Source organism: Lissotriton vulgaris, chromosome 11 (genome assembly GCF_964263255.1).
Source record: "Lissotriton vulgaris chromosome 11, aLisVul1.2, whole genome shotgun sequence".
Lineage (NCBI taxonomy): Eukaryota > Metazoa > Chordata > Amphibia > Caudata > Salamandridae > Lissotriton > Lissotriton vulgaris.
Genome location: NC_141699.1, coordinates 722,519,227 through 722,538,375, shown reverse-complemented (window position 1 = coordinate 722,538,375; position 19,149 = coordinate 722,519,227). Strand labels below are relative to the sequence as shown.

At 45.6% G+C, this 19,149-nt stretch overlaps 1 protein-coding gene across 1 annotated transcript in view; it reads left to right on the top strand.

Annotated features, from left to right (window-relative positions):
• The window catches only part of GPC1 (glypican 1), a 415,429-nt gene that overhangs the window by 345,097 nt on the left and 51,183 nt on the right, over positions 1 to 19,149 (top strand). Inside the window, exon 6 of the mRNA XM_086943806.1 lies at positions 15,918 to 16,037. Within this exon, the coding sequence (XP_086799932.1) occupies positions 15,918 to 16,037 (120 nt within the window). The remainder of the gene's footprint in view (positions 1 to 15,917; positions 16,038 to 19,149) is intronic.

The following is a 19,149-nucleotide window of genomic DNA, read 5'->3' as shown; positions in this document are numbered from 1 at the left end:
AAGAATCTATGATGAGTATTTAACTAACAGAATCTTCTGTGCCTGTGAGGTAAGGAACATCCAAAACACACCTTTGGGAAATTTCCCAGGGCGCTTCCACAAAATAATCTTTTTATTAAGTAGGAGAGTCCTAGCATATGGATAGCAATTAATACCAATATGTAAATACAAAAACTACATAAATGTATTATGAATACAAAAAAACAAGACGGAATATGCAGCCCCTTCCTTCGTCCATTTTACAAATACAAATTTATTATGAAATCAAGCACAACAAAATATACAATGATTATACCTTAAACCTACAGTACTGACAGCTAGTCTATTGAATTGGGCACATATCTAAACAAGCATTTACAATGCAATGGTTTCGCCTTTGGAAAAGGTAGAGCTATTGGCATTGTAAATGACAAAATTTGTATTTATGTGTTTTTGTGATTTTGAAAACAGATAAATAAATGGCATTGTCATTTACATTGCCATTTACATTGCCATTAGCTTAATCTCTGCAGTCACTCTGCACTCCCTAGTCACTCTGCACTCCCTAGCACTCCCTAGTCACTCTGCACTCCCTAGCATTCTGCAGTCACTCTGCACTCCCTAGTCACTCTGCATTCCCTAGCACTCTGCAGTCACTCTGCACTCCCTAGCATTCTGCAGTCTCTGACTCTCCTTCCGCCCGAGTCCCGGCGCCCAAGCAGGTTTGTGCACTCTTATGCAAGTCAATCAAAGGCAGGGTTCCCACGTGACGTCACCGATCATAGCAACTGCAAACACTGAGTTTGGAGGCACAAATTTACACAACGATGCAATCTCACGAGTGGCTCTGTGCTTCAGCGGGCCTCCCATGTTACAATAAGACACATTCTGGGAGTTGTAGTCCTCGTTTAACATCAAATGATCTACAGTAATTAAAACACTTCAAAACAATAATTTCTAAAAGAAAACTCCAGGACTGGAAAATAAAGGGCTTGTGATATGGGGTCATATGGTAACGTTAGCCAGGGATCAATAGCTCAAACTCAGGTAAATGCGAGACCTATTGCATTGCAAATGCTTGTTGTTTTTGAATCTCAATACCTGGCATTAGTTTGTGGGAGGCCTAATGGTAGGAGATTCATGGCCAGCCTGTGGTGGGGTGGGCCTGTGGTTAGCAGCGCTACTACTGGTTAACTTGGCATCTTACTATTGACTATATATTTGAACATTTTGGGGATGTTTGAGATTTGATTCTTGGCAGGGGCCAGAGGATAGGCGCATAGCAGCTGTTTCTGACCCTCTAAGTAGCTGGTAGCACCATCTTGTGGCCCCTGGGGGTGAGAGTGGTGCGGTCTGCACCAGGGAACCAAGCTATAGCCCTGCTGCCAAGGCTCTTCTCTCTGAAGAGTGCAAGGGGTCCTTCAGGAGATACCTCTGGCATGCTTATTTAGATTTACATCTGAGCGGCCTTGCTCCTCCCTCGAGGGAGTTGGTTAGGCAAGATTTTGGGAGGCCTTCACAATCACGTGCAGGCCCTGAAATGGATGAGAGGTGCAAGGAGCATCTGAAGAGGAGCCTGACAATGAGATTTCAAACGTATTAGGCATTGACGCTAGTCAGGAACTGCACACTCCTAGCTGTCTCTGTAAGGAACATTCCAAAATGGTGTCATTAATAAATACGTTGTGAAGTTATTTATGAGTGTGTTTTATTCCACTGTATAATGTGCAAAATAATATGGCATCAGATATTTAACCTCAAAGTTGTGGTCTCAGCTCCTTCTGTTGATTGTCCTTGCTCAGGGTCCCCTCTTGTGCGTAATGGTTTACCCCACATGGAGACACATCTGGTAGGAGCGGGCCACGTGGCAACGGCGGGGCAGAATAGTAATGGCGGGCGGGCGTAGGGGTAAAAGCTCCTCCTTTTATTCAAGAGGGTAGAGCCCAACTAAAAGGTGGCTTTCTGGGGAATGTGGGGCAAAAGTTAGGCAACCTCCCTTCATTTTGACCCACTGCATCCTTCCTGCCTGCACTCGGCTCAGGAGCTCTTCAGCCGGGAGCAACAGGGACCTGTGGGATATTCGGAAAGAGGAAAGCGCAGCATTTATCTATTTTGCACTTTCCCAATATCATGTCTTCTTTTCCAAGCAGTTTCTGATGGATTGAACGAGAACTGCAGAGAATGAAAAAATCTATCTTTCATCTGCCCTGGACTGGATCAGAAGAGAAATGGGCAGAGACAGCTGCGGCTAAAGCTCGCACCAGCCTCCCAGTCCGTATCAGTTTAGACTCTCATACCTCGTGACCCCCACCCACCCCCGGCAGAGCTTGTTTCCTCGGGATTAGCTAGGGCTAATTGCCCCTCAGGCATTTAGCACCTCGTCTGTGGGAAGTGAGAAGCGGCTGCTACAAGAGGGGTTGGGCCGATGGTGGAGGGGGCAGAGAGTGCAGCAGAGGCAACCACGCAGGTGTGCCGCCCCCACCCCATCACTCCAGGCATTTTCAATTTTAGATCCCCCCCCGCCCGGACCTCAGCGATCTTTATTTTTCTCAGCTATCTGTGTCGCTATGTATTCATCTATATGCACCCACTCACCCACCTATTTCTCAATCTGGCTTGCTTTTTTCCTAAGTATCACATCTGCAATAATACCGAAATAAAATGCAGAAAAAAAGAAAATGCACATAATTGTATTTAAAAAATCATGCAACCCCCACTCATGTGGTTTGTTCGGTTGGAGACAGACCCTGTTAACACGCTCATATGCAAATGTGGCCATTCAAACACGCTCTCTCAGGCGGGGGTCGCCGTGTTCCTTGACCCATGCATTAGTGCTACTGATGGCGACGTTAATGAAGAGATGATTGCTAATTACAGGCTGAGAAACCAGCACCTCCTCGGATCTCCATCCAAACCCAACAGAGAAGCGTGCCCATCCTTCACTGGTGCCTTTAACTCCTTGAGGGGCCTGTGGAGGTGGCGAGGCGCTGGGGCCTCTTCTTGGCCAGGGTTGAGTCCATGCCGCTGCTGGACGAGAGGGACGAAGGAGGGAAGCAGATTTTAGTCCCTATTAAAAAAAAAAGGACACTAGAAGGCTTGCAGAACAGCGAAACCTCCATGTTGGACAGCTGTAAAATCGTGTTGACAAGTCGTCATAGAACTTCTGGGAGAGGAGGGGGAGGGGTTGAGGCGTCCGTATTAAATACACAGAGCAGCGAAGGCGACCACTCAGAGGCGGGAGTGGTGCGTGGAGGGGACAGGGCTACACTCACACAGGGTTGGGGGTGAGGTAAACAGACAGAACGTAGGGAAGATTTGGACGTCTACACAGGACATGGCCTTGTTAGGTAGATTATTCATGTGCAGAATGAGCACTTACTAGGCAACTCGCTCTCCGTCTCTTTCCACAGACAATCCACAGCTGTCTCTCACCCACTCTCATTACCTCTCTTCACCACACACTTCCATTCTGGCATATAGACACTATCACAAGCAGACACCCTCTCTGTTTAACACACACATGCTCTCCCAAGCCACCATTTCTCTCTCAAAGAAACTATCGGTTTCACACACACTTCACATTTTACAAACTATTCCACACAGTAAATCCCTCCCTTACACACACAGTTATAACTTTGTTTTTCTGTCAGACAGACACATTGCTTCTTCCACTCTCTCTATCAAGAATAGACTGCTGGTCACTCTCACATTCTTGCTGTCTCTTTTTCTGTCTCTCTCACAATCTATCTCTCACGCACATGGCCAGCCTCTGTTCCTTCAGACACACACGCTCCAGCAGTGTCAGTTGAGCACCTTGTGCTCTGCGCACCCCTCCCACAGATCACGCTCTCGGGCTAGAGGACTTAGGAGGAGAGGGGTGCAGCCTGCCTGCCGCCCCACCAGGGAATGAGGGCAGCATATCCTTCCCGCAGTTGGGCTACCCGCAGTACCTGAGCGCCAGCCCAGGAGCAGTCTACGCGACAGGGGAGTGCCAGGGACTCCTGGCTGCAGCCGCCACCGCAGCATCGGGAGCCCGGGCGGGTGGAAGCAGCGAGCTGGGAGCCAGCAGCCCGGCTGCCCTCACCGCCTCGGTGCTGGGCATGTACAACGCTCACGTGCCCTACAGGGCCGCCCCCAACTACAGCGCCTTCCTGCCTTACACCACCAAGCTGGCGCTCTTCTCGCAGATGGTAAGTGTGGGCACGGGGGCAAAGGAATGGCAGAGTGCCGGGAAGGCAGAGGGAAGGGAGAGGAATCCCGACTACAAAGGGAACGGGCTGAGAAGGAACGAAAAGAGCCGGGGAGTAGGAAACACACCCGGGAGTGCCTTCACCTCAATTTCATGCTCTGCTCTGACTTATTCAAAAGGTGGCGGGTGTGGCATAGAGGTGCGGGCCGGCCGGCTTTCAAGCTGCGCTGCCAAAACGTGCCTTTTGTCGCCCAGTGCAGCGTCTGGCGCAGGACGAGCGGCAGTCGAAGGAAGGTGTACGGGCTGCATTTTGGGGAGCACAGCTGTCGTCAGAGGCTGTGGTATGAGCATGCGTGTGGAATACAATGAGCCTGTACAGCCATCGCAAAACCGAAAGCGATCTCTTTTTAAACCAGTGCTAGACTGCTCTCCGTGAACTAATATCGAGTTGGGTAGGGGGGGCGGGAACGGGCACACGGGGAGGGGGGTGGAATGGAAAGCGGGAGGGGGGGCGGGAAGAAAAGAATTAAAAACAAGAAACAACGGCACAAACAGGGGGGCAGAGGCTTACCTCATGGCCTCTGTAGACGCTGCTCGGAAAGCACAGCGTCCTGTAGGGATTCGGGGGCGTGCTCTCCCCTTCCCATTGGCTGGAAGGTAAAATTCCAGCCAATGGGAAGAGGAGAAGGCGGGACTTAAAAAAAGACCCAGAAACGCCCCCGAATCGCGTCAAGGCGGGCCCTGAACTCAGTGACGCTCCTCTCCTCCAATGGCTGGCCAGCATTTACGAGGCCAGCCAATGAAGAAGAGGGGCGTGTTCAGGCCCCCATACTACTAACAAAAGATTTCGGCTCCTCCCACTGCTTACGCAGTGGGATGGTAGCCGAAACCTAAAAAAATTGTGTGGAGACAATTCTGATAAGCTCTCATACATCTTCACTCGTTGTAACTTGATGAATCTTTGGGTCAAAGAAGGTACAACCCTAAAATTCCAATTCTGCAATACTAATGATCTAGTAATCAGCAGGGCAATAAACACGAACAGTTGCTGCCTTATAATAATATTGATAGATTGTGGAATCTATTCAAATAAAGCCCCATAAGGATATGGGTATAAGCTAGTCTGAAGCTATTGGCTTGGGAACCCGAACAGCTGCTCTCAAAAGTAATAAAGTCATGGACAGGTGAGCACACATGCAGCCAATTGCCCTTTTCATTTGCACACCTAAAACAGCATGAGGAGATCGCGGGGTACATTTTATTAATACATTCCGGCATGTGATACAGCATCCACTTGCTAGAAAAAGCCATTCTTCTTAAGTTAGCAGCACAAATGGATCTACAGCAGATCTTATTATTTAAAAAAAAACCTGTGATTATGATCGATCTTGCTCCGCTTCAGCTAGTTTTGAATGAAATTAGCGATGACAATTACCTATACCTTCACGATGGGCTACAAAGAATGCCTGATTTATATCTTGGGCAGTTTGGGAAGGGTCTTGAAAGCTCGCATGAATAAAACTTCGATTTTGGATGTAACTAAACCATAGGTTGAGATCTATCTCTGGCTAATTCTTGACTAGTTGGTCCCAAGGTAACAGAGACCCTGCTTGAACAAAATTTGCCAACAAAGGGCATTCAGCCCTTTTCCAGATGGATATAGCAGATGTATCTAATGGTAAACCTAACGGACAAGAGTTTATTAAGAGTAAAGATAGATGGATCCAAGGTACCTTATACTCCTGCCAAATTTTAGCAAATTTAAAGACTAGACTATGGAGTGTCCTATACCTGGTACGCTTCGGCACCCCAAGTTTTTTTAAAGAAAGTAATCGCCTCAACACCAACGTCTCTAAGTATAAACACAGTTGGAGAAATTTTGAGCAATAGTCATTCGAATTAACCAATCATGAAGAGCACTTGATAATACATGTTAATTCTTGGAAGTGCCAGCCCTCCTTCTTCTATATCTAGTTGGTTAGTGCTAGAGACTACCACTGATTCAGTAGCCCACACACTTTACTCATGCAGAAGTAAAGTTCAATTGAAATAAGTCAGAGGGATTAGAAGTAGCGTCGATCCCCAGATATCTAATTGGATGACCCAACAAATTAGGAGCCAACATTTCAATAGGTAAAAATGGAAGGAGAACTATTAAACAGCAGGGCTTCCGATTTGGAGTGGTTGACTTCATAGCCACCAATGTGAGTAAATTTCTCAATTTTGGCAAATGTATTTTGGATGTCGTTTTCATCTGCTGCTACATATAATATATCACTGGCAAATAATTTTAATATTGCAACACCACAGATTGGAGGCAAAATCGTAGGATCTTGCCTTAAGGCGCAAGCTAAAGGCTCAATAGATAATGTAAAAAGAACAGGGGACATGGGACAACCTAGCCTCGTGCCACGCCTGGTAGTAATATGACTATGTGCTTTATGATTAATTAGAATTTGCCTTCAACTGTATTGTAAAGACAACGCAAGAGATTGGCGAATCAAGACAGAAATCAAAACATGAGCAAAATTGCTTATTCTGATTGACAAAGAAAGTCAATGGCCTGAATCAGGTAATTAGTATTAGTTGGCATCATTCTTGTGGGCAGAAAGCTGTTCTGATCTGGATGAACCAAACTTTGCGCTGACAGGGTCAATGTACGTGTCATGATTTTCATAAAGCTCTTATAGTCACAGTTAAGGAGTCTAATCGGATGATAAGTGCCTGGGTTTTCCAAAGAATTTCCCTTTTTTCAAGAAGCTTATAATCACTGCCACGGTAAATGTGGTCTGGGCGCCTTCCCTTACGGATTTTAATTATATAACCAAAATACTATCTAGTTGGTGGATAAATAGTTTATAGACTTCTGCGGGCAAGCCGCCACTCCTGCACTCTTTAGCATACGGGGATGCTTTAATTGCGGATTCCACCTCTACCACTGATATGGGAAAAACAAGTGCTTTATGTTATGCACTGGATAAAATAGGCATCTGTTTTAATTGCAAAAAGTTATTGACACTTTCAGGGGCTTTTTGGTTACCAAATACAAATGGGAATAATGTTTAACCCCATCCATGCTTATGAAGAGCCCAGCTCGTCATGAAGCACAGTGAAGCTGTGCTCATGACGAGCTGGGCTCGTCATAACGGCCGCGCCACTCCCCCGCGCTGCGAATTCCACGCCCGTGCGGGCGTTCTATTGAAGTGGGCGGAGTCATGACGAGTCCAGCTCGTCATGAGCCCAGCTCCACTGGGCAGCATGATGAGCTGGAGTCGTCATGAGCACCGCAGTGCCGCGTGCGCCCCCGCACTCCGCTGCGAAGAGGTTAAGAAAAGCGCTGCCAATTTGGCCCGAGCAAGTAACATGCTCGTTTTGTTCTCAATGCCCAAGCTAAATAGCGGACAACATGTCCGTTTTCCTCTTAGCTATTTTGAAAGCAGGTGTTCTGGTTCACTGTCTCTGCCGCTGCAAAGTGATCTTTTAGGTTTAGCCTGGCTTGATCAAGTTCAAAACTAGTTTCATCATCTAAGGCGAGCCACATTAGGGTGGCTTTGCTTTGTATTGTTTGACAAGCTGCGCCTTGTAAGAAATGGCTTTGCCATGAATAAAGGCTTTCAAGGTGCCTCATACCGAGAAAGAAGAAGTAGTTCCCATGTTCCTTTTCCAAGAACTCCCCTAGTGCATTGCACACGTAGTTAACCCAAGTCAGAATATTTGTTTTGTAGAAAAAAAACACCTTGGGTTGTCGTGGCTAAAGTCTTTTAATAATAACTCGATTGCAGGCACAGAATGATCGGAAAAAGCTGTGGCTAAAATATCCACTTTACCTTTGGATAGAGAGTGTGATAAAAAAAATGAATGCGAGAAGTCGAGCTACAGTGCTTAGAAAAGGATACGGCCCATGGATGCTCAAACCGCCATGGATCGATTAGGGCAAGGTCATGTCTCATCCTTGTTAAAAAGCGAACAGATTTTGACTTATTTTGTGGTTTGTTGGTCTGGATAACATTAAAGCCCCCCAGTACAACCAAGCCCTTAAATACAGTAGCTAGTTTGTATATTTCTTCTAGAGCAGAAACATTGTCTTCTATAAAGCCATAATAGCTTAGAAAATTGACAAGTTGCTGGTCTATAGAGTTTTGAACCCAAATCCAACTTTCCCCCGCAAACCTATGCACCTGAAGCACCTCACACCGACGCTCTTTTGAAATGAATACTGCCACCCCTCCATCTGCAGCATTCGCCGAGGTCAAACGTGCAGGAGAAATAAAACCTGGAATATTGAGCTTGGGTGACAAGGACTTAAGATGTTCTCTGAAGAAGGATAACACGTGCGTTGAATTCTTTTAGCCAGGCCAGTGAAGACCTAAACTTAGGGTCCAATTACGATGCCGTAGGCAACGGCTCTGACCCTTGGTCGGAGCTGATCCTAAGGCATCGTAATCTCCTGTTTGGATTCATTCCTGACTGCCCATTTTGATGGACTTGGTCGGAAATGAATCCAAACAGGCTTCGAATGGTTTACGATGGGCTCGGAGAGCCCGTCTGCCATTTGGAATGCCTCCTGTAATCCCAAGGGTGGCTCTTTCCGCCCGAAGGATTACCATGTCGGATTCTGGCATCCTTTCTGTGCTGGTCTTTCCGGCCGAGAAAGGCTGTGGGCTGAGGCTGTTGATTCCTGCACCTGGTGGCAGGCACCTTGCGGTGCCTACATGGGGTGCAGGGATGAACTGCACCTTAGCTCTTTACAATGAGAGCATACATTCCGGTCAGAATACATGCTCCCACTGTGAAGAATAGGAGTGCGACTGAACAGTGTTCGGTTGCATCATACTTGCTGGTTTGGGACCGCCAACAGGAGTCGGTCGATCCCAGTTCCAGGTCGATGACAGACAGACTCAGGTCCATCCGACATCGAAATTGGCCCCATAGTTTTATTATTGATGTCATTTGAGTTACAAGAGGCCACCTTTATAAGTTTAGTTACCAAACTCCCTTTTTACTCTCTTTTCTTTTTGTTTTTATCCTTTCTTTTAATGCTTCCCCCTTGTAGCACTACCAAGTTGTAAATCTTGTTGACCCACAGACCATGACATTCTCCCTTTTAGTAGGCTACTCGGAAATGAAGTGAGGAAACCGACTTGCAAATTCTAGTCAACTTATTTAAAAGATGTTTCAATATGTTCTTTGTACTTTATCGTTTTTGCTTGAGTCTCCCCCCTCTCACAGACCCTCCCAGGCAGAGATATGAAAAGAATAATTGTCTGCAGTTTGAAAGGTCTTATTCTGCAATGCTTTAGTGAATATTTGTTATTTAAAACAATAATCTCCAAAATTCACAAGAATTGTTCAGGGATACCTTGAATTGAAGGGCAGGTGGCCCGTGACTCTATGCAAAATCATTAATTTTAGCTAAGAATTCTGGAATTACATACTTCTTAACCAAATCCGCAATCAGCTTGCCAACACTTTGATCCTTCTTCTGGCCTTCTGGTATACCCACGAATCGAAAGGTTCGATCGATGAGCTGTATCTTCCATTTATCAGTTCTTTGCCTTTAGAACATCAATTTATTCCCGTGACCGCGCTGCCAAACCGTCCAGTTGGTTAAAGTTGCGCTCACCGTCCGACATCCTCTGCTCCGCTTGCTCCACACGAGCATTGCATTGGATCAGATTCTCGTTTACAACACTCAATTGCTCGTTGATTTCCTTGTAAGCCTGGGTTTGGGCAGCACTCATTTCATAAATTTCGGTTAGGACCTGCCGGAGAAGAAAATCTATCAGTGAGGTGGCCGTGCAGTTAGGCGGTGCAAAGTACGGTTCTTTCTGTCCATCATGTTGCGCGGACACTTGTACAGCCAGTTGGTCTGATTTTGCCCACCAGTCGAAAGAAGCTTCTAGAGTTGGGTATCCTTACTGAGAAGTGTGTTGGTCTGTAAGGTGCCGGAATCCTGGCTGGAAGTTTCAAAAGTATATTCAGGGCCTGTTGATGGTGGTGTCTTGTTACCAGATGAGCTATCAAGAGTTAGGACATCTTAACCATAGTCACTGATGGAACAACAGGAGACAGCCCGGAAGAATGCAAAGAGTGAGCAAAGATCAGATATGTAGCTTTTGGAGAACGGGGCCCATAATTCCTGGTCAAGCACTGGCCCTTTCTGTGATGACTGATGCTGCGCAGAGACTGCTGGGGCTGCACTTGCAGTGAGGATTAATCTGAAATTTCAAAGCCAGCTGAGCCATACTGACTCTGAGCATTGCAGTCACCTATATCTTGTGCTGAATAAGGTGCTAGGGTCTGCAAAGTAGGTACCTCTGTCACATCTAAATTGCTGTGTGTTGCCAAGGTCTGTGCACTGTCGCTGAACTCAAGTCAATTGGAGTTAGGCACCGACTGAGTTTGTCCTGAAAACATGGTTGTTGGCGCAGGTTTTGAAAAAGCTTTGCCTGTTCTTTCAGTTGCTAAACAATGCTTTTGGCCCTTGAAGGATTTTACAAGAACGCAACTTGAGGCTGGTGCATCACGAAGAAAATAACACTTCATTGGGGCAGATCACTGATGGCTCCGCTGCTGACACTTTCCAGCTGCCTTATTTTTCACTGCTTTATTTCATCTGTATACAGAGGCATCACTGTAGGCACCCCTAAACTAATGTGTGGGAGCACGCAGAGCCCCCCGAGGAACCACAAGCCGAACCCACCACTAGATGAGCCACTTCCACAACTCCCCAGGGAACAACCACTGCCCTAAGAAGTGGTGCCTACTACACCACCCAAGGGTCTCTACCTCTACCTCCTGCTACACATGCTGGTTTTACTGTAATATAGCCTTGATCCAGTAGTAGAAAATAGTAGTCTTATGTTTTAGTGACATCCAGAATTTTGGAAAGAAAGCATGAATGACACTGGCAAAACTGGTGCTGAACCTGCGACGTAATTCCTCATCTACCTACGCCCTGAGAGAATTACACTGGCTGCCAATTAAGGAAAGGGTCCTCTTTAAATCTCTATGCCTGGTGTACCGAGCCATATATGATTTGGGCCCAATCCCATTACAGGAAAGGTTTGCCTGGTATCTCCCTCGGAGGCAGCTTCGCTCATCTGGTGCCAGTTTTCTGGTGATTCCAAAATTCAAACGCTCTAGGTTGGGGGCCTTCAGTGTGGTTGATGCTCATCTGTGGAATGAGCTACCACAGAGGATTAGACAGACTGATTCTTTAATGGATATCAGAAAGAGCCTAAACACATGGCTTTTTCCTAAAGTTTGACCCTCTGTGCTCTCTCTCTGATTCTTTCACCTGTTGACTTTTGGTCCTATTCTGAGCGCCAGGATACCCGTAGGGTGGCAGTAGCGCTATACAAGAATGTTTACAATACAATACACGCTTACAGCAACGCCTGCTGGCTAAATCACCATCACCCGAAAGCGCCTGACAACAGAGCATGTCAGCAGCCCCACGTAGTGGCTCAAATCTGTTGTCCATTGTTGTTGAAGCCGCATTTATATTTGACAGCTATTAGGACTGTGAATTGTATTGACAAGGTACAACTGTTTACATTGTTTTAATCATACATTTTAAAAATATTCATAATGCTTGCTCCAGAAGGAAAACTTAAATAATAGAAACAACTGTACCGGTGATTAAATGCCCTCACTGAACTGAGGAAAAAGAAGGGCCAACCGCCTTCTTTTACGCACGAGGACTGTCATAAATTCCAATCCTTCTTTACCTCTAAGATATCCGACCTTTTGACAGAAATCAAAAGCACCCCTAGTCTCGACTGCCCGACAACTCCGCTAACTCCACCTCCCACAATCATTGAGCCTTTTACCTCCCTACCCCTACTTACCAAGGACTCTCTGACAAAAGTGATGAACCAAGTTAAATCAGGTTCTCCGGCGGATCCGTGCCCCCCGCAGATATTCAAACAAGCTTGGCCAGTTCTGGAGGAGGATATTTTATCGCTCCTAAATAGCTCCCTAACCTCGGGACTAGCCCCCTCTATTCTGAAAGAGGCGAGACTGATCCCCCTGCTAAAAAAGGCCGGTGCCGACACTAAGATTCTAAAGAATTACAGGCCCATATCTCAACTGCCTTTTTTTAGCAAAAATACTGGAACATCATGTGATGTCCGCCCTCTCGCACCACCTCGAGAGCAACGCACTACTAGAACCCAACCAAGCTGGGTTTAGAGCTCACAACAGCACGGAACTAGTCATGTTATCAGTGCTAGATGACCTACGTCTTAAAACAGACAATAAAGATCCCTGTGCCCTGGTACTTCTCGACCTCTCCGCGGCATTTGATACGGTCAATCATGACCTTCTTCTGTCGCAGTTGGGGGAGTTTGGCATCAAGGGCACGGCCCACGCCTGGCTGACCTCGTTCCTAGGTGGACGGGTCCAGAGAATACAACTGGATGACATGGTGTCAGAGGCTGCTAAAATCACATGCGGTGTCCCGCAGGGCTCCGCATTGTCCCCCTTGATGTTTAATGCCTATCTGCAGCCCCTCATTGACTCTCTGAATCAGATGGACTGTAATATATATAATTATGCTGACGACACCCAGATCATCATCCAGATAGGCGATTCCCCGGTAGCTGATCAAAAATTGAAGAATATTTTAAAATTTACCGTCAACTGGATGACGGCAAACTTTTTAAAGATCAACCCGGATAAGACGGAGGTCCTTCCTATCACCACTTCATCCAGCCCCTGGTGCGACCTCCTTTGGCCTTCGGAGTTGGGTACCCCCCCAATACCGGCAACAGCAGTGAAAAGCCTGGGCATAATCATAGACACAAATCTTACGATGTCAGCCCAGGTCTCGGCGGTGGTGGGCACCTGTGTAGGCCTCCTGAGACAACTGCGCAAGCTAGCTCCTATTCTAAAGGCAGATACTCTCAGAAGAGCAGTGTCAGCCTTAATTCTAGCCCGACTGGATTATGGTAATGCCATGTACTTTCCAGGAGACTGCAGATCGTCATGAATGACGCGGCCAGACTTATCTACAATAAACCGAGAAGGACACCGGCCACCCCCCTCCTCCGGGAGCTACACTGGTTGCCAGTGAATCAACGAGCTAAGTTCAAGGACCTATGCATCACGCAGAAAGCCTTATATGGGCAAGCCCCGAAATACATTAAAAAACGACTTGTCCCATATGCCCCTAACAGGAACCTACGCTCAGCTAACGCTGCCCTATTGATCTGCCCTAGGATCAAACGATCCACTATTGGTGGTCGGACATTCTCCCACACAATGCCCATAGCCTGGAACGAACTGCCTGAAAATCTGCGCAAGGAAACCAGACTCCTGCCTTTCAGGAAAAAGCTAAAAACCGTGCTCTTTCAAGAGTCATGGGGTAACATCTAGTCTGCTTCCCCCTGCCAGTACTCACTCGCCTGTCAAGCGCTTAGAGACCCCGGGGTGATAAGGCGCTCTACAAGTCGAAAATACAATACAATACAATACAATACATATCACATGAACGGCCATTTCCTGGGCCCATGTTTGAGATCAACCTTCCAACTAGCAGATGGTGAATTCCTATTGGCTGTATTCTACCTCGGGTCCCTTCTGATCACGTGATCAGATCGGGGATCCAAGCCTGATCATGTGATCATTAGAGAGTCATGACTGTGGTTTTGGGATGGGCAGACTGTATGATTCAGGGGTGGAGAAGAAGCATAAGACTTTCACTTCTTATCCTCTCATAGATAATTGATTTCTAGTGGGCTTATCACACTTTTCCAGCATCTTATCAATCATCAGACAGGCACTGGGACTGCATTCGTCAATTGTATGCATATTTATTATGGAGCTATAAATGTTATTTTGTTACAAATTACTTCTACATTATCCATACCTGCAGCATCTTCACTGCACTGAGCACTACGTCATCTGCACTATTTCACTTTTGCATCTTGTTTTATATGTTCATGATTTCAATACATATAAGTTACTGTTGATGTGATGCATGTGTCCTGTGCTTGCGAATATCAGTATTGATTATTCATATCTGGGTTTGTTCCATTATAGTTATTATTGTTGTCCTAGGAGGGGGCACGTATTGCCTTTTGTAGGTTAACCCTAGGTTCCTCTTAATTAATGGGATGCCCTGTCATTATTTATAAAACTGGAACCAATATGGCATCTGCGAGATAGAGCAGTGGCACATCACAAATGCCAGCTCTCCCCAACTCTACCACTTGATAAATAAATATAAATCCGTATTTGTAAAGCACAAACTACTCACCCTTACGGGTCTCAAGGTGCTGTGGGCCGTCGTGGAAATTAAGTGAGCTATTGCCCGGAGTCACATGGTGCTGAGCTGAGCTGTCAACGGAGCTGGGGATTGAACCATGAACCCTATGTTCCGAAGTCAGCTGCCCTGGCCACTGCACCACACCTCTTCAAGTTAGTACAAATGTGGAACACACTCGGCAACTCTGGGCATTAAGCTTGCCTCATCTATACAACGGCCCCCCACAGACGCCGGGGATGCCTGGTCTCACCTTGGAGATACCCAGAAAGGGACCATCTCACAGGGAAAACCAGGACGGGTTCCCCAGCGGTCTTCAGCGCCAGGATACTCCTTGGAGTCACAGTGCGCTTTACAATTACACCCCACACACATAGTGAGAAAAGAAGTAGGGCAAGTGAACAACCTTGACACACACCTTTATTTACCGAAACCGACTTTGAGTTTTCCCAAGCGTGCCCACATGGCAGGATGACATATTTGCCTCAGTGTCATATTATCAGGATGCCCAGCAGTTCAGATGAAATGGTCCTAGGTCGCAGAATTCAACAACCCCTTTAACCCAGCAATAAAGTTGGTACTGAGTGTCAGTACATCGCCTCTTTCGACATAGTCCCACTTCAAACTGTGACAGATGTTTTATATTATCACAACTCTTGGCAAATGATGCATATTATCCACAATCAGGTCTCTCCAACGAGTAGCTCGTGAGCTACCAGTAGCTCTCAAGCTACCTGTGAGTGGCTTTCCTGTGTGCAGCCCAGCCTACACTATCGAAGCTTTTGCTTGGTTGAATTATTATATGTATACCAAAATTAAAAAGCATGTATTCAAGACGCAAATGAAATGTATTTTCACAACTGTCACACAACCTTTGCATTGTGCTCATATTGTGTTGCCAGTCCCCAGGACAGGTGTCTTAAAGCCACCGAAAGGTGCCTATCGTGAAATTGTTGTCTGCTGCATCCTTTCTGGTTTGCAGTTTGCACACCTTTTTTGAAATGGCCGCCTCCACTTTGTGAATGGCTGGCACCTGGCCTCTACAGTTAGTAACCATTGCTATGCAGCTATAGGAGGGAGTGGTGCCTCTTGATACCCACTTACGAATGTGACTCTCTTTTTTTGGTTACAACCAGCAGTAACAATAGTAGAGTGCTCTACATTTGCAAAGACGGCTCTATTGTGCAGTGTTGACTTTGGACATTCAGGGCCAGTTCTTGCATAGGGCCCCTTGATTTTTCATGTGCCATGGAGAAACTTAGGTTGTGTGTCCCCATACAAATGTTTAATTTAATATCATCAGTGCATTCATTTGTATCTGCCGACAGTATGCCTCCCCCTTAAATGGAAACTGCAGCTGAATAGCAATAAGTAGAGATCCAGGGGTCGTAACCTTGACCCATAAAAAGAGAAAGATGGTAAATCAATTGGTAATGTAACTTTAAAAAACTTCATTTTGCTCTTGCTCATTTTTCCTAGGTTTTTCAAAATTGTGGAAATTTGAAAGTAAGCACAGAAGTCGTGGCTGGTGAAGAGACAAGGCGACGCAGAATGTCTAACCTGGAAGAAAAAACAACTGGACAAGCACTGGAAAAACTGGTAGGAACTTTTAGTATAGAACCTTTCCAACATGTTCTCCATTCGTCTACACGTATTGGTAAAGAGGCGTCTTTGGAGAGCTCCAAGTTTGTGAAAATGAAATTGTGTTAATAAAAGCATTTAATCTCTCACTCCACCCCAACAATTGCAGCCCAGCTACTGTTGCATAAATAAGAAAACACCAAAGTAAAGAACCAAGAGTCGAGGCTAGGAAGAGCATAACTAACTCTAAAATGATTTCTCCCAAACAGATATCGATCATCAACCTATCCCATGTATCGGCATTACCGTCAAACTCACAGCTGCAACGTCTCCCCAACCCTAGGGCCAAATATCATTTCCAGTACCCCGCCTCCAGTACCCAACTAAAAAATAAGTGACATTCCCTTAACCCATCATCTGCGCCCAAAAAGTCACCTTCACTCACAAATCATGTTTGTCTCCCACAGCCGACATCACCCTACAACTATCCACTTGCATTCCCTGGAAATCTAGCTACAAAATTCAGAAGGGTTACCAAGGTCAGAAATGAAGTGATGACCTCATTACTGTATATAGTTCTTCCCTACTTAGTCATTCTCAGCCTAAAGCCTTCTGTTCCATCCCATCCTCACTCACTTTTCAAACATCTCAGGGACCTTGACCAGCTACTTAGAAACTGTGGTCTTCTTAATTGCAGGCAAAGAACTCTAGGCGTCTCTCAGCCTCATCTACTAGACATACCTTTATTGATTGAGGTGTTTGCGTGGGTAACTCACCCAATGCCCCTGCATCTACCGATAAAATATAGGCTACGCTAAAGAGCCATGCCATGCACATGAAGCGCAATGCACCATGGGCCTCCTAGTAGCACATCAGTGTCTTCCTTAAGCAATGCAAAACCATATACAGAGCCTACAGATGTGCTTACCATGGGCTATTAATGTTATGGCCATCTTACTATCTGCTTTCTCAACCCCAGCTAATGTCACATTAAATTCAATGCTCGTCACCTACAAAACACTCAATAAAATGGATACGGAAGCTAAACTGCTCAAAATGTAACAAACAAATGTAATCAAACAAAGAAAATCCTTAGTGAAGCCACACCTTAACTCACCAAATTTCGACAGATTTCAGCCTTGGCCTCGAGTAGTTTTGCAACTCCTGCCCCAGAAACAAAATCCACGTCAAACATTCACTCCTTAGCTTTTATTTTATTTTATGGATTTGTAGAGAGTGCAAATGCCCGTGAGAGTGTCCTGGTACTGAAAGCTCAGAAATCCGTTTTCAGAGGCCATCGATGTTTTACTGGTAGACTAGCCAGGCTGTCTGTGCGCTGCATACAGAATTTCAAATGGTGAGCAATTTTTACAGGCGCAAAAGGAAAAAGATTGCAACTCTTGGTTGTCTGAAAGGGAAAAAAGCACTTTCCCAATCTTCACTACAACCAAAATCCTGACTATAGCGAAGATAATGTTCTGGAGGGAATATATACATTGAAAGTGTTTTAAAAGAAGGTGGTACATTTGCCAATATGGCTTTAAAAAATACATAACCTCTTGAAAATAAAATGTTTGTAAATGGCAGCCAAAGTAAATTGATTAAGTGAATAGAAATATCAGCCTGGTGGGGATTGTCCTTTAGAAGATGCTCTGCCGCATTCTTTGTCAGTTGTAGGTGATTTAACAGGTAGATGGGGCAGTCTAAGGTGTACAGAGGTAGAGTAGTCCAAGCATGATCCTATCACAGGTGAAACAAAATAAATTGAGAATGAAGATGAAGAAGTGGCAGCATATTTTGAATCATCGTAAAGTAGAAAAAACAAACAAGAAAATTTTATGATCGTGGAAGAAAAGGTGAGCGAATTATCAAAAACAAATACTAAACTAATGCTATTTAATCGGGGTACCCTAATTAAATCCTATACATCAGGAAGGTATCAGCATTGTAGAGACTTCTGTAGAAGTTCTCCAAAATCAGAAATATTGCATTGCATAAAGCCACACAACAGAAATATAGCAAAGAGGTCTGTACCCTTCTGAGTCTTAAAGGAATCTGCCTAAAGCTAAAGTGTGACCACCAAATAAGCTTCCACAGTACATTGGAGAATCCCACATCAAGTGTCCCAGTACTTTCCACCTTCTCAGAGTAGAACTTGGCAACCTTACTCAATACTCCCATCTCATGGTCTGAACATCAGAACGTCCTTGGATTCCCCCCATCTCTAGATACGCTAAGGAATAAAGGGAGGAAATCTATTCATGTTGTATCTCATCATTGCCAAATGTTCCTCTCCTGAGCCTCAATATCTATCATACACAATATGCCTTTCAACAACTATGAGATCATATGAATGCACCTGCAAAGACAAAAACATTGAAACCAGAGCAAACATTCACAATGAAGGTTAAACAATACAGTGTAAAATGCTTAAGAGCTTTGGTCAAGCTAACGTAGCAAGACACTTCGATACACATTTTAATGCATGGTTAAGATACATATACAGTTATAAAATAAATTCATGATACTATTCAAATGAATGCATTAGCCTATATATAGGCTGTCCGGAATTCGGTTAAAACCGACTGTGCCTGAAATTACCCTACCGGCTGCAAATCAGGTGACCCGGTTTAAACTGAGTATCGCTGATTTTTTACATTTGTTGCACTGCTTGGCCACTTGAGGGAGACAAAGCAGTACAAAACAGCATCCAAGCTACGCATCGGTAATTCCAATCTCTCCCTCCTCCCGCTGTTCATGGTGCTATTTTTTTCCTTCCCCCTCCTCCTGCTATCCGTGGCCATCCTTGCTCATCCCGCCCCCCCTCCCAGTGTCCGTAGCTTTCCTGCACACCATCCCGCTCCCGTCCGACGCTGATTAATCACCTTTGGCAAAAGAAAATCTATGCTTTCGCCTAACTCGAATCGGGCCGGATGCACACAGATCACTGCAGCAGGCGCCTTGATAACAATTCAGCTCTGCTATCTAGTCACTTAATTGGAGTGCTTCTAGCTGTGCAGTCGACTCTCCATCTCTCCTGCCCCCAGTTTCTTTTATGAGAGGCACCTGTAGCCCCCCAGGGGATCCATTCTCTGCTGGGAGAAAAGTCCTCAACATTAACATCTGAGGA